The 16832-nt window shown below is 42.3% G+C and overlaps 1 protein-coding gene across 4 annotated transcripts in view; it reads left to right on the forward strand.

Moving 5' to 3' along the window:
* PLAAT1 (phospholipase A and acyltransferase 1) overlaps positions 1–11950 on the forward strand; it is a 143229-nt gene extending 131279 nt beyond the window's left edge. For 2 of the 4 annotated variants that reach the window (XM_073578648.1, XM_073578647.1), the window contains exons 4-6: positions 4283–4354; positions 5484–5536; positions 11799–11950. In XM_073578648.1, the coding sequence (XP_073434749.1) occupies positions 4283–4354; positions 5484–5536; positions 11799–11832 (159 nt within the window). In that variant the 3' untranslated portion in view covers positions 11833–11950. The remainder of the gene's footprint in view (positions 1–4282; positions 4355–5483; positions 5537–11798) is intronic. The other 2 variants (XM_073578650.1, XM_073578649.1) reach the window with 2 other exon arrangements.
* The last annotated feature ends 4882 nt before the right edge of the window (positions 11951–16832 follow it).

Below are 16832 nucleotides of genomic sequence, written 5' to 3' on the forward strand. Positions count from 1 at the left end.
AAGTGATCCAGGGGGCTTTAAATACCTTGCAGAAGTCAGTCGGGACGTTACCACACTCTGTAAACATCCCCTCTATGAGTCAGCCAAAGCAGGAAGTGTATAGACCAGCATCCCGGTCATGTGAGCAGGGCCCATGGCAACTGCACATGCCCTGTATAAGCGCCAAGCAAATACAAGCCGGCGGTCTTGCTGCAGCGCGCATGTATTATAGAAGCCCATAAGGGCCAAGAATATCAGCCCCACCGCCCCTGCGTCCAGTGGAACGCAGGCTAGCGTGTTTTCTGGTCCCCTTTCCGTTATGCAGTCATTTCTCTTGGGATCATTGTCTACTGGAATTATGGCTTCGTCATGACTTCGCTATGGCTCCGTCAAGGAAATACCCTCTTTTGAGGTCATTGTTGCCCTATTTGAGAGTTCCTTAATGAATTTCTGGACTTGGTGGACCTTAGCGATTACTGTCTCTGGACTTTTTGGGTTTCAGCCATTATCGTCTCTGGATCTGGATCTTGGACATTCATTTTGTGGAGCTATGTTTATTAGGAGTTTCCTATGAACTTTAGAATTTCCAGCAATAAATTGTGAGATGTCATTAAATATTAGAAGACATTATTTGGTTTCTTATTTGGCTCATGAGGACCATTTATTTAAAGGTACTAGGATAGAAGGAACTTTTGATCGGTATTCATCTGACCCTTTTAGGGTTTTTTTGGGATGAATTGGCAGGTGGATGACCTTATCTCTGCCTTAAAGTATGAGGATGGAGGGTATTTACCCTGGGTTTACGTGACCTTTTTTTTCAGGATGGGTCTATTTTGGAATGTCATCAGAGCTCTGGGAGGTTATATATATATATATATTTTTTTTTTTATTAGTGCTCCTTTCTGGACGACATCTGTTCCTTTGATTGCAGTGGACAAACTGGAGAGGGACAATTATAAAGGAGTTCTTGGCATTGTTGGGTCAACTATTGATGCCACTGTTCTTTGAGATAGATGCGTATCTTGTATACCCTCCGTCTATATATAAGTAATATGACCTTTCTGATATAGTCCTATTAATTGTGTACCTTCTCCCATTTCTCTCCCTTTCCCCCCTTTTTCTTTCTCCCCCTCCTCTCTGATCCTAGCATCTTGATATGAATAGACTCTTTGGCATTTACAGTACTTTTGGCATTCATTGTGCTGCGATATATTTTTATAATATATTTTTCTTTTTTGGTATTTATCGGCATTGGTCATTAATTGTGGTTATTTGTTTAAATACCATAATTCCCCATACCATATTCTTTCAATAATTTAGGTATTGGCGTTTTTTTTGTCAGATTAGAAGCAAAATGGATTCCAGATTAACATTGAAGGCTCCTTCTTAATGAGTGTCCTGATCACCGGTTATATCACCTAGTAAGGTGAATTTTTTATGTTTGTTATGTCCTGTGTTCCCATCCACCCTCATATGTATTGTATTGTATGGTGTCTATGTATGTCCGGTTTTTGTGTCAGTAACACACACTGGTGGTGATAATATGCGCGCAGGTTCAGTGCGCCCCAAAACACACTAGCCTGCCTTCCACTGGACGCAGGCATGGTGGGGCTGATATTCTTGGCCCTTATGGGCTTCTATAATACATGCGTGCTGCGCAAGACCGCCGGCTTGTATTTGCTTGGCACTTACACAGGGCATGTGCGGTTGCCATGGGCCCTGCTCACATGACCGGGATGCTGGTTTATACACTTCCTGCTTTGGCTGACTCATAGAGAGGATGTTCACAGAGTGTGGTAATGCCCCGACTGACTTCTGCAATGTATTTAAAGCCCCCTGGATCACTGTGTGTCACTTCCCCTGACGAAGCCGTACAGGTTACGGCGATACGCGTGGGGTAATGGTCCTGGGTATGGCATCCGTGTATCTGTATTTTCATTGTGGCTATTGATCGTTTTTATGGCAGTTTTTGATACTATGTGTTTTGGCACCACTGATATGTGGAGGGTTTAACTTTTTCCCCCCTTTCTTGCTATCTGGGCTTATTAGGGTCTTGGTATGAAAATTATATAACATGGATTTTTGTGTGTGGTTGCTCCAATTCATCTATGGGCTGGGCTTTGTCTAGGGTTATATAGTCCTCATGAGCCTAGGAATAGGGAGGGATACTGCTATAGTGCCACAGTGTTGCTGGATCATATGCTCACATTATATGTGCTTATATGTATGATATTTATGTATTGATATGTATTATGGGTACTATGGATGCCATAGTTTTGTGATTTTATCATGTTTTTATTGTGTATAACTCTTTTGTATCAATAAAAATTACTTATTTCAGTCTTAATTATAATTGGTGCAGTGTGCGCTTTTTTTGCAGTGGTGCTTTCTCTCCCTTTTTTTTTTTTTTCTATTGTTGTTATTCCACTGCTGTGGCACCTGGCCAAATCGTTGATGTTGCTATTGTGCACAGCTGAGTGCCCCCATAATTGCACCTTATATGTTACTTACCTTTCAGACGCGGCGATACTGACGTCCTCTGTCCGCGTCCTGCGTCGCTTGTCGACGCCAGCAGGAAGCCCAGCAGGAAGCGCCCGACGAGAAATGGAGCCGTGCGATCTCGCGCGATAAGCGATGGACAGCGGGGGAACCGGTCGGAGGTAAGTATCACACATAGCGATATCGCTGCTGTGTCACTAAATTGGTGATGCTTTAGCGATATTGTTAGCGATATCGCTATGTGTAAAACCCCCTTTAGTCCGCATACGCCAGAGAGATGTGTGGAAGACTACTTTCAACACCTGAGACGGCCACTATAAATACTGTGTTGTGCTGTTTGGGCTTATTAATGCCCCAGTTGTCTTCCAGGAATTTATGAATGACATCTTCCAAGATCTTCTTTGCTCTTGTGTGGTAGTTTATCTGGATGATATTATGGTTTCCCCTCCAGATCTTGCTTCTCAGAGTAGAAACATGTGACAGGTTTTGCAAAGACTAAGGGAGAATTGCCTGTACCCTAAATTCAAGAAATGTCCTTGCTGCCTTTCCTAGAGTATATATTTTTGAACACGGGTTTGAAGATGGATCCAGAGAAGGTATCTTTAATTCTCAAGTGGCCACTTCCTGCAGGCATCGGGGCAATTCAGTGATTCCTAGGATTTGATAAATACTACCACTTGTTTATTCCTCATGTCTCATTTTGGACCACCCACATCTCAGTGATGACCCACAAGGATGCCAATCCAAAGGTTTTGATTCCAGAGGCTGAGAACGCATTTCTTTCCCTGAAACAGGCCTTCTCCTGTGCTTCTGTATTACATGGGCCCCAAATCAACAAACAATTCTTCCTTGATGTGGATGGTTCATCCTCTAGGGCAGGGGCAGTTCTCAGGCAGAAGTCTTCCTCTGGCCAAATTGTCATCTGCGTTTTCTTCTCCAAGGTCTTCTCTGCTCCTGAATGCAGCTACTCGATTAGCGACCGAGAGTTATTAGTGTTTAAGGGGCAGTCCATCTGGTGATCATATACATCGACCATAAGAACCTGGCTTACCAGCAGTCCGCACAAAAGTTGAATTCGCACCAGGCTAGGTGGTCTTTGCCTGTTTTCACTTTGTCTTCCATTTTTGACCAACTGACAAGAACATCAAGGCAGATACACTCTCTAGGTCCATCCTACCCATCGATCAAGAGCATGAACCACAACTTATCGAGCCTTCCAAGATGATTACTGTGGCTTCAGTAAACTTGACTCAGGTTCCTCCAGGGAAGACTTTATTGTTATTCATATAGGAGTCAAGTTCTGCTGTGGGGGCACTCATTAAAGGTGGATGGTCATGCTGGGCAGAAAAAAGACTTTGCAATGTATCTTACATCATTATTGGTGGCCTACCATGTGAAAGGATGTTATGGATTTAGTTTCAACTGCTCCTTCCATTGCACGTAACAGGACTTCCAGGCAACTCCTGCCCAAGCAACATCTACCACTTCCTTCAGCAACTTATCACCATGAACTTTATTACGGACTTTCCTGTGTCCTCAGGATGCTCCCTCATGTGGGTAGTGGTGGACAGCATCTCAAAAATGGCTCACTTTACTCCATTACCTGGCATTCTGTTGAGAGGTTTAGTCAGCACATTTCCCGCCTTCATGGGTTTCCTCTTCACACTGTGTCTGACAGAGGAGTCCAATTCACTTCCCGATTCTAGAGAGCTATGTGCAAACTTTTGAATGTGGTCCTGCATATCACCCTCAATCCAACAGCCAGATGGAGAGAGTCAACTATGTTCTATTTTATTTCCTGCAGCATTTCACAAATGAGCACCATGACAACTGCATCAAGCTTTTGCCTTGGCCAGAGTTCTCCTGTAATAATCATGTAAGCAAGTCTTCTGCAAAGTCCCTATTCTTCATTGTCTTTCATCAACAACCTGATATCCCTCTTCCAGTGTTGGCAGCTTCTGGCGTTCCAGCATCAGATAGTCTTAATAAGGATTTCTCCAAGATCTTGGAGGACATCAAAGTAACTCTATAACTTTGTATGTAACCCCTTCTCATGTACAGCACCATGGAATTAATGGTGCTATATAAATAATAATAATAATAATAATAATAATAATAATAATAATAATAAATAATAATAACTCTTGAGAAACCGTCCAAATGGATGTGGAGGCATGCAGATAAGAGATTTTTGACCCACCATGCTTTTGGCCTGGGTATAAGGTATGGCTCTCTTCAAAGTACAGCCATCTCAAGATCCCATCCTACAAGTTGGGTCCCTTTGAGCTCATCAATCAAATTAATGCTGTGTCCTTCAAATTGAAATTGCCAGCCTTGTAACAGAAGAACTATCTTGGCGATGAAGAAGGTGAGAGGTAAAACTGTTTTCCTAGTGTATTGGAAATGATTTGGCCCGATTAGAGATCGTAGGAGCCCCAGGAAAATATTCATGCCTCACTTCTTCTGCAGAGATTCTTTGTGGGTTTCAAAAAGAGGAAGCGTAAGGGGGTGAGCGTACTGTATTGCCAGTGTCTCAAGGGTGTCCTCCTAACGCAGCTTCTAGCTCCTAGGGCCTGCACATATTGTGCAGCTCTCCTGGCAGCATGCTTAAGACATGTGTACTCCCTTCTTTTTAAAGAGGCAGCACTTTCACCCCCATCCAGTAGCTGGGAAGCATTAAGTCTTTTAGGCACCCTCCCCTGTAGGGAGGTGCCTGAGCAATGTTAGTTTTCTAGTTAGTAGTTGTTCAACTAGTCAGTTGGCACATCCATTTTCCTAAACCCATCCTGTCTGTATCTGAACCTATTCCTGAACCTGTCCTGCCTGAACCTGACCCTGTTCCTAAACCAATCCTGTCTGTATCTGAACCAGTCCCTGAACCTGTCTTACCTGAACCTGATCCTGTATCCTGAACCTATCGTCTTTGAATTTGTACCTGTGTTATCCTGTTCTGTTTGAGCCTGTTCCTGTTCTGTCTGAACTAACTGCCATATCTGTTTTACTAGTTATCTGAATTCTGTCCTGCCAGTGACTCCGAGCTTGTGTTCGTGACTGCTAGGTAAGCAAGAATGGTCACAATCACAAGAGTTCTAAACAACAAAAAATCCAAAAAATTAGAACTCTTCAAAGTATCAAATACATAAATAATGCTTTCTATGGTCATATGCTTTACACATGAGCATGGCACCATAAATATATTTTCATGCTTTGAACATGTCAAAACCACCTATGTTTTTTCTGCAGAATATCTGTTTTTTTTGTGTTTTTAATTGTTGTATGCATTTATTCAAAAAGATTTACTGTTATGTATTTGATACTTTGAGTTCTACTTTTTGGATGTCCAAGACTTTTCATCCTGACCCTTGGGGTCAGCTGTCACAGTATCGGGGACTGCCCTAGCGTGGTACCTGGCAGCTCAAGCAGGATTCCACCATCAGGGGCTTTAGTGAAAACCAGGTAGTCGCATACCACGCCCTTCCGGGGTAAGCCTGGTCTGTGGTGCAGTGAGTTCAAAATCCACCAGCATGACAGAAAGTAGGAAAAAGATGAAAATAGTGTAACATTATATAAAGATATTAAAAGGCTATTAATCTGCGCATATGTCCTCTACTATTTGCGCTCCCTGTGGGACAGTTTTTGAGGATGAAATATATATGTTTAACACATAAGGGTTTTGAAGATCAGGCTGGGGACTTCAAAGTCAGGTTTCAAGCATTCCATTATAGCAACAGAACCATCAAAAAGGAATACTATTGTGCTAGAACTGGTTTCTATCCCCCCAAAATAAATTTGACAAGCAACCCCTTTTCAGATTCATTTCAGCTTTTTATAACCAGTGGGAAACCATAGGCAAAATTTTACAAATGTACTGACAAATCCTTTTGACAGAACCTACTCTGAATAAAACATTACCTTATTATTAGTGTTGAGCATTCCGATACCGCAAGTATCGGGTATCGGCCGATACTTGCTGTATCGGAATTCCGATACCGACTTCCGATATTTTTTCAATATCGGAATTCGGCATCGGAATCGGAAGTTCAGTTGATTGACGGCCTGACGTCATCATGATGCGCGGTGTGTGCGCATCATGATGCGCCGTCATTTCGGGCCTTCCGGGGGTCTCTGCCGGCCTGCCGGGGGGCTGTGCCGGCCTGCCGGGGGGCTGTGTGGACTGCCCGGGGTCTGTACCGGCCTGCCGGGGGGCTGTGCCGGCCTGCCGGTGGTCTGTGCACCCTGTGGGGGTCTGTACCGGCCTGCCGGGGGGCTGTGCCGGCCTGCCGGGGGGCTGTGCTGATGTCCGGGGGTCTGTGCAAGCATCGTCCGATGGGACTACAAGTCCCATCGGGCGATGCCTGCTACCATGACAGTGATTGACACATTAGCCAATGATGGGACAGTAGTAGTCCCATCATCCGGCTAATGTGTTAAATGTTAAAAAAAAAAAAAAAAAAAAAAAATACTACATACATACTACATGCATGCTACATACATACTACATGCTACATACATACTACATGCTACATACATACTACATGCTACATACATACTACATACATGCTACATGCATGCTACATACATACTACATGCTACATACATACTACATACATGCTACATACATACTGCATGCTACATACATACTACATACATACTACATACATACTACATGCATGCTACATACATACTACATATATACTACATGCATGCTACATACATACTACATGCTACATACATACTACATATATACTACATACATACTACTTACATGCTACATACATACTGCATGCTACATACATACTACATACATACTACATACATACTACATGCATGCTACATACATACTACATGCATGCTACATACATACTACATGCATGCTACATACATACTACATGCATGCTACATACATACTACATGCTACATACATACCACATACATACTACATACATACTACATACATACTACATATATACTACATGCATGCTACATACATACTACATGCTACATACATACCACATACATACTACATACATACTACATACATACTACATGCTACATACATACTACATATATACTACATGCATGCTACATACATACTACATGCTACATACATACCACATACATACTACATACATACTACATGCTACATACATATTACATATATACTACATGCATGCTACATACATACTACATGCTACATACATACCACATACATACTACATACATGCTACATATATACTACATGCATGCTACATACATACTACATATATACTACATGCATGCTACATACATACTACATGCTACATGCATGCTACATACATACTACATACATACTACATGCTACATACATACCACATATATACTACATACATACAATACATTCATACAATACATACATAGACATACAGTACATATAACATAGAGTAACATACTTACCAATACTTGTCACATTGTTCACCGAAGCCATTGTCTTTTCCGGGATAAATATTAACATAACAAACCACAAAAATACTCACCCACGATCCGAAGCAGTCCACGAGTGTGTCCCACGACGATCTTGGGTAGAGAACTGCAGCATCAGATGATGCTGCCGTTCTCTACGGGCTGCAGGAATCCAATGACGGAAGGTAGGTATCCTTCCGCACTGTATTCCTCCGCCACTTAAAAAAAAAAAAGTCCCTAGTCTCACTTTATGCCATTGCTGTGTGGGAAATTCCCACACAGCAATGGCATAAAGTGAGACTAGGGACTTTTTTTTTTTTTAAGTGGCGGAGGAATACAGTGCGGAAGGATACCTACCTTCCGTCATTGGATTCCTGCAGCCCGTAGAGAACGGCAGCAACAGCTGATGCTGCAGTTCTCTACCCAAGATCGTCGTGGGACACACTCGTGGACTGCTTCGGATCGTGGGTGAGTATTTTTGTGGTTTGTTATGTTAATATTTATCCCGGAAAAGACAATGGCTTCGGGGAACAATGTGACAAGTATTGGTAAGTATGTTACTCTATGTTATATGTACTGTATGTCTATGTATGTATTGTATGAATGTATTGTATGTATGTAGTATATATGTGGTATGTATGTAGCATGTAGTATGTATGTAGTATGTATGTAGCATGTAGTATGTAGCATGCATGTAGTATATATGTAGTATGTATGTAGCATGTAGTATGTATGTAGCATGCATGTAGTATATATGTAGTATGTATGTAGCATGTAGTATGTATGTAGCATGCATGTAGTATGTATGTAGCATGCATGTAGTATGTATATGGTATGTATGTAGCATGTAGTATGTATGTAGCATGCATGTAGTATATATGTGTTATGTATGTGGTATGTATGTAGCATGCATGTAGTATGTATGTAGTATGTATGTAGCATGTAGTATGTAGCATGCATGTAGTATATATGTAGTATGTATGTAGCATGTAGTATGTATGTAGCATGCATGTAGTATATATGTAGTATGTATGTAGCATGTAGTATGTATGTAGCATGCATGTAGTATGTATGTAGCATGCATGTAGTATGTATATGGTATGTATGTAGCATGTAGTATGTATGTAGCATGCATGTAGTATATATGTGTTATGTATGTGGTATGTATGTAGCATGCATGTAGTATGTATGTAGTATGTATGTAGTATATATGTAGTATGTATGTAGCATGTAGTATGTATGTAGTATGTATGTAGCATGCATGTAGCATGCAGTATGTATGTAGCATGCATGTAGTATATATGTAGTATGTATGTAGCATGTAATATGTAGCATGCATGTAGTATATATGTAGTATGTAGCATGTAGTATGTATGTAGCATGCATGTAGTATATATGTGTTATGTATGTAGCATGTAGCATGCATGTAGTATATATGTAGTATATATGTGGTATGTATGTAGCATGCAGTATGTATGTAGCATGCATGTAGTATATATGTAGTATGTATGTTGCATGTAGTATTTATGTAGTATGAATGTAGCATGTATGTAGTATGTAGTATGAATGTAGCATGTATGTAGTATGCATGTTGTATGTATGTAGCATGTAATTTTTTTTTTTTTTTTACATTTAACACATTAGCCGGATGATGGGACTACTACTGTCCCATCATTGGCTAATGTGTCAATCACTGTCATGGTAGCAGGCATCGCCCGATGGGACTTGTAGTCCCATCGGACGATGCCTGCACAGACCCCCGGAGCCTGCACAGACCACCGGCAGGCCGGCACAGCCCCCCGGCAGGCCGGCACAGCCCCCCGGAGCCTGCACAGCCCCCCGGCAGGCCGGCACAGCCCCCCGGCAGGCCGGCACAGCCCCCCGGAGCCTGCACAGACCACCGGCAGGCCGGCACAGACCACCGGAGCCTGCACAGACCCCCTGGCAGGCCGGCACAGCCCCCCGAAAGGCCCGTACAGACCCCAGAGAGGCTGTACAAGGGCAGGAAAGGGTTTTTCTTATTCCGATACCGGAAGTCCCATAGACTTGAATGGGACTTCCGGTATCGGAATCGGCGATACCGATACTTTTTTTAAAGATCGGCCGATACCATCCGATACGATACTTTGAAGTATCGGACGGTATCGCTCAACTCTACTTATTATGCTCTTTTAATGGCTATCACTGGGATTGTCAGAAGTGACGTGCATGCGTTGGAGCCTGCCCTTCAGTCGCCCGATTATTACAGTATTGATCCTCTACACGTGATGGGAAGCATGTATAAAGAATGTGCTCTTACACATGTCCACATTGTCTCCTGAGGAAGCCCAAGTGAAATGCTTGTGGGGTCTGCAGACGCACACAGTGACATTTCACTCTATGACTAAGCATTTGAACTTTACATTTATCCACGATTTTCCTTCTCTATACTGCTGCTTTTGTTCTTTGATTTTTTTCATTGTTTTATTGAGTTGTGTCATAGCTATATGAGCCTCATGCCTTTGTTTGGGGGCTATTTAGTAGTCTTATCACTTCATTACCTATGTTTCCCTCAAATATATATGCTGTGCATTTTTTTTACTTCTTGCGACATTTAACTACACTGCTCAAAAAAATAAAAGGAATAATTAAACAACACAATGTAACTCTAAGACAATCACACTTCTGTGAAATCAACTTGTCCAGTTATGCAATGCTGATTGTGAATCAATTTATCCTGCTGTTCTGCAAGTGAAACAAAAAACAGGTAGACATGATGGGAAAATAGCAAGACAAATCCTATAACAAAGTTGTTCTGCAGGGGGGACCACAGACCATTTCTCTGTTCTCATCTTTTTTGGCTGTTGTTTTGGTCACTTTTGCATTTTGTCATTGATCTCACCCCTAAAAGTACTGTAGCATGAGATTGTGTCTACAATACAACCCACAGAAGTTGCTGAGGCAGTGCAGCTCATCCAGGAGGGCACATCAATGTGAGCTGTGGCATGAAGGGTAGCTGTTTCTGTCACCACAGTGTCTACAGCATGGAGCAGACACTAGAATACAGGCTAGGACATCAGGAGATGAGGAGGGGACTTCATCAGTGGGCAGTGATGTGTTCACAACTCTCTGATGATGTCACAAATTAATTTCTATTAAAAAGAAGTGTGAAGTGACTGCAGCGCTGTTCCACAGTTTCCATCACTGCCATGAAATGGATAGTCATCAGGGGCCAGCGGTGATGATAGCAGTGGGGGTAGTAATTGCATCACCGCCTCCTGATAAATGTTTTGCTCCAGGTCGGTGATAGTCATCACTTCTCCCTACTTCTTTAACTACAATTTATTAAGAATGCTTCATGGTGGTGAAAGTGCTGCCCCAGATGGTATCCTATTTCAGGGACAAAGATAAAACTTGTGAGGAACTGAACGCAGGTCCATCAAACTGATGAAGTACCATTTGAAGATCACTAGTGAGTGCTGGGTCTTAAAGGAACATTACAGAGATTAAAGTAAAAAAACTCATTGGGATTAGATGCACATGGGGAACAGTAATACATTTTCAAATAAAGCAAATTCCAAAAGAGGTTAGGATATTTTATATATAGGACAACCGTTTTAAGGGCTTCAATTTCTCATGAAATAAATTCAGTATTTCAACAAGGTAGCAAAATGCTTGACAGGCTGCAATCCAAATCATAACCACTGGGTGGCCACACATAACCACTAATAGGACAGACATAGTGTCATGTCTGTATATGAGTTTAACAATGTAATTTTTTGTTTGTTTATCTGGTTGTTTTGTGACAAACATTCTGGGACATGTTGAACCAAAGGGAGCAATAAGGAAGAACAAAATTTGCAGAGTCACATATTCTTACATGAACATCTGTTCTTTTTCAGGCCAACAGAGCTATCAGTGCCATCGGATTTGTGACCGCAGCTGCTGGAGCTTTTTCACTTCTTGGCATATTTCAAAATAAATCAAGACAAGGACAATATTGACAAAGAATAAATAAACTGAGACTTAGCACAATAAAAACAGAACAAAGCTATTTAATTGATCATTATTTTTAAAGAACATCCTTGTGGCTCATGCTTCTGTACAGCTGTGAAGCACAAGAAAAATGTATGTTTTTAATTTAATGTATGCATTATAGTTTGTTCATTTCTTTGCTATCTCTGCTGATCTGCCTTGTTGATTTACATTAGTTCTTTTACTTCATTTCCAGTGGAGATGTCATATGAATAAATCAAAACATTTGAGAAAGAAGCCAATCAGCCAAAACAAGAATTTTCTAAATGTTAAATGCTACTAAGGAACTGAAAAGTTGCAAAAGCATGCGACATTTACTGAATGCTATAATTACTCTATAATGGTAGTGCCTCTCACCAGTCATCATCCCAAGCAAAGTTAAGGCTACTTTCCCCTTTAATCCAACCTTCAATATGACTTTTAGAAGAAAAAAACAGTATAAAGTTGACACTAGAGTTGAGCGAAACAGACCGATACCCGACCATAGCGTGAAGTCGGCCATGCAGTCGGCAAAACGAGCGCCAAAGTCGGACTTCTCAGAATGCTTGCAGGTGCCTTTTTTTCAGCCAATGAGCAAGGACATACACCTTGGGCAACGAGATGACATGTGTAGCGTCCACCACCATCGTAGAGAAGGGCATTGCAGTGATTGGCTTGCTTTGAGGGGGCGACATAGTGTCCATAAAAGCCATGACTGCCGACCTCGATTTTACTTCTGCCGATCTTAACAGTAGAGAGTAGGGATGAGCGATATTGCCCCATATCGTATCGAATTCCGATTTCCGATAATGAAAAAATATCAGATATCGGAATTTCCGATTTCCGATATCAATGCAAGTCAATGGGAGAAAAAAATCGGAATTACAAAATGACCACTACAGTGCTATATAATGGATAAAATGGAGGAAAACACCTCAGGATAATGGGGAAGGAGTTTGCAGAGGAGCAAAAAAATCGCAAGAAAAATGCACAGAGCGAAAGCTATAGCAGGAAAACTGGTCGCCATCTTCTTAACAGCGGTGTTTTTTCTTTGCGTTAGGATTAGTTGGGGTAGGGTTAAGGTTTATGGTTAGTAGAGTAAGGGTAAGGGTTAGGGGTTAGGGTTAGTAGAGTTAGGGTAGGGGTTAGGGTTAGGTAGGGTTAGTAGATTAAGGGTTTACGGTTAGTGTTATGCTTATAGTTAGTAGGGTTAGGGTTATGGTTAGGGTTAGTAGGGTTAGGGTAAGGGTTAGGGGTTAGGGTTAGTAGGCTTAGGGTAAGGGTTAGGGTTAGTTAGGGTTAGTAGAGTCAGGGTTTACGGTTAGGATTATGTTTATAGTTAGTAGGGTAGGGTTAGGGGATAGGGTTAGTTAGGGTTATGGTTAGGGTTAGTAGGGTTAGGGTAAGGGGTTAGGGTTAGGGGTTAGGGTTAGTAGGGTTAGGGTTAGGGGTTAAGGTTAGTTAGGGTTAGGTTAAGGGTTAGGGTTAGTAGGGTTAGGGTTTAGGGCTAGTAGGGTTAGGGTTAGGGGTTAAGGTTAGATAGGGTTAGGTTAAGGGTTAGGGTTAGTAGGGTTAGGGTTAGTAGGGTTAGGGGTTAAGGTTAGTTAGGGTTAGGGTTAGGTTAGGGGTTAGGGATAGGGTTAGTAGGTTTAGGGTTAGTAGGGTTAGGGGTTAAGGTTAGTTAGGGTTAGGGTTAGGTTAAGGGTTAGGGATTAGGGTTAGTAGGGTTAGGGTTTAGAGCTAGTAGGGTTAGGGGTTAAGGTTAGTTAGGGTTAGGTTAAGGGTTAGGGTTAGTAGGGTTAGGGTTTAGGGTTAATAGGGTTAGGGTTAGGGGTTAAGGTTAGTTAGGGTTAGGTTAAGGGTTAGGGGTTAGGGTTAGGATTAGTAGGGTTATGCTTATAGTTAGTAGGGTTACGGTTAGGGGTTAGGATTAGTAGGGCTAGGGCATAGGGTTATGCTTATGGTTAGTAGGGATTTCCGATTTCCGAGGTGAAAAAAATATCGGAATCTGAAATCGGAATTCCAATATCGCAAATATTGGGCTGATTTCTGATATTTCAATATCGGAAAGCTCATCCCTAGTAGGGAGAGGTTGCTGTTTATCAGTAGGGTGAGAGTTAGGGCTGTAAAGATATAAGAAGTTCTTATGTACTTGTGCTGATAGCAATTGTGCTGTTCAGTTAGTGTACAGTAACAGGGGAGGATTTTCTTGTGTGCAGCAGCGCTGGTTATTAGGCTGCCTGATAGCTGTATTGCTGTGTGTATACTGCTGTGCAGACTGCTTTTTATACAGCACTATTACTTTTATTCTTTTCTTCTGCACAGTTACCGACCATTCATTTTTTCCCACACCGTATAGATCTGTACGCTCCTCACACATTACCGTGTATCGGCTGATATCACGGACAAATACATGCTGACTATCTGTGTGTGACTCCGGAAATAAATACGGAGATTTAAATTTTCCCTACACCGTATACAGCTGTAAGCTCCTCATACAGTACCGTATATCTGCTGTTTGCAAACGGTCAAATCCATTCTGAGAGAGCGTCCGTGTGTGACTCTGGAAATATATCCAAAGATTTAAATTTTTCCCTACACTGTATACAGCTTTATGCTCCTCTTACAGTACCATATATCTGCTGGTATTTTTGGTACATTTCCCCAAACATGAGGAAGTATGGTGGAAGAGGCCGCGGACGTGGGCGGGGGGGCCAGCTGGTACTGATGGTGAGGGTGGTGCATCTGCTGGTAGTGTCAAAAGCTCAACAGCACCTAAGGCAGGAGGTGTTGAGCCTGCATCATCATCTGGCTCCAGAAGGCCTGGAAGGCTCCCTTTTCTGGGAGTAGGTAAACCGCTTTTAAAGCCGGAGCATCAGGGACAGGTTTTGGCTTACATTGCCGAAAGAGCCTTCAGCTCTATCGCCTCCTCTTCTGAAGTTTCAAAAACTGCAAGCACTGAGTAGTCAGTGCAGGCTCCTGGTCAGGGACAACACCTTTCCTTGTGTCCTTCACCCCTACCAAAAGTGAAGGATATAATCATAGAATCATAGAATCATAGAGTTGGAAGGGACCTCATGGGCCATCTGGTCCAACCCCCCTGCTCAAAGCAGGATTCGCTAAATCATCCCAATCAGATGTCTGTCCAGCCTCTGAAGACTTCCATTGAAGGAGAACTCACCACTTCTCGTGGCAGCCTGTTCCACTCATTGATCACTCTAACTGTCAAAAAGTTTTTTCTAATATCTAATCTGTGTCTCCTCCCATTCAGTTTCATCCCATTGCTTCTAGTCTTTCCTTGTGCAAATGAGAATAAAGATGATCCTTCTACAATGTGACAGCCCTTTAGATATTTGTAGACAGCTATTAAGTCTCCTCTCAGTCTTCTCTTTTGCAAACTATACATTCCCAAATCCTGCAACCTTTCCTCATAAGACAGGGTTTGCAGACCGGTCACCATTCTGGTCGCTCTTTTCTGAACTTGCTCCAGTTTGTTGATGTCTTTTTTAAAATGTGGTGCCCAAAACTGGACACAATATTCCAGATGAGGTCGGACCAAAGAGGAGTAGAGGTAAATAATGACTTCACGTGATCTAGACTGTATGCTTCTGTTAATACATCCTAGAATTGCATTTGCCTTTTTTGCTGCTGCATCACACTGTTGACCCATATTCAGTCTGTGATCTATTAGTATACCCAAGTCTTTTTCACATGTGCTGTTGCTTAGCCCTATTCCTCCCATTCTGTATATGCTTTTTTCATTTTTATTGCCTAGATGTAGTACTTTGCATTTTTCCCTGTTAAAAACCATTCTTGTTATGAATGAGTCACCGAAGGAGGAAAAAACAAAAATACAAGCTAAGTCCAGAAAACCGGAGAGGTTGGTAGCTATCGGATTGCAGACCCCTGATCCTATTCACCACAACTAACAGTAGCCGTGGGGGGTTCCTACGGTGCCCTATACCCCTCGTTCACAGCCGGAGAACTAAATAAGCCTAAAGAAAGAAAGGGGAAATCTAAACTGCCCCAGAGCAGACCCCAAAGCAATAGACAGCCCCCAACATGTATTGTCGGTGAAAAGTAGATGAAAACACAAACACAGACAGAAAGACAGGTAGAGCAAACGATGGGGCCCAACTAACTAAATAGGAAAGGACAGAAAAGATGCTGGCTGCAATCCGCAAAAAACCCTACCAAAAATGTCCCAACCGTCTGATAGGGAAAAAGGCCCTGAAGTCGCTAGACTTCAAAATCACTATATCAGCACTCAGGTATATTCTGAAAACAGAGCAAAGAGATAAACTGATCAGAGACAAAAATGGATCTCAGCCCGTCCCAACAAAGGCAGGCTGAACACAAAACACGAAGCAAACAGACAAAATCTCATGGAAAAATAAGAGAGCAAAAACTTAGCTTTCAGTAGACAGGACTAACTGGTTGCAAGAGCTCAGAGCAGAAAGGATCACCAGCACCCCTGTAGGGTGTCGGCTGCCTTATATCCACTCAGTGATTCCGGGTGTCCAATCAAGCTCCACCTGTTCAGATGACAGGTTCTTCTCAACCCAATCAATTTCACTACCTCTCTTCACCAACAGAGGGAGTTCATCAGACATCAACGGTGAAGGGGAAAATGAACTCACAACAGTACCTCCCCCTTGAGGAGGTGTCACCGAACCCTCATCCACGCCACCAGGACGATAAGGATGGGCCTGATGAAAAGCACGAACCAATCTTTCGGCATGAATATCGGATGCAGGGACCCAAGAATTATCCTCCTGGCCATAACCCTTCCATTTAACCAAATACTGGAGTCTCCGTCTAGCCAGGCGAGAATCCAGTATCTTCTCAACCTCATATTCCACATTACCTTCCAACAATACAGGGTCAGGAGGTGCCACCACAGGAACTACTGCTCAACAAAC

Source organism: Dendrobates tinctorius, unplaced genomic scaffold, assembly GCF_039654945.1.
Source record: "Dendrobates tinctorius isolate UK_male_01 unplaced genomic scaffold, ASM3965494v1 ptg000060l, whole genome shotgun sequence".
In the NCBI taxonomy this organism is placed as follows: domain Eukaryota; kingdom Metazoa; phylum Chordata; class Amphibia; order Anura; family Dendrobatidae; genus Dendrobates; species Dendrobates tinctorius.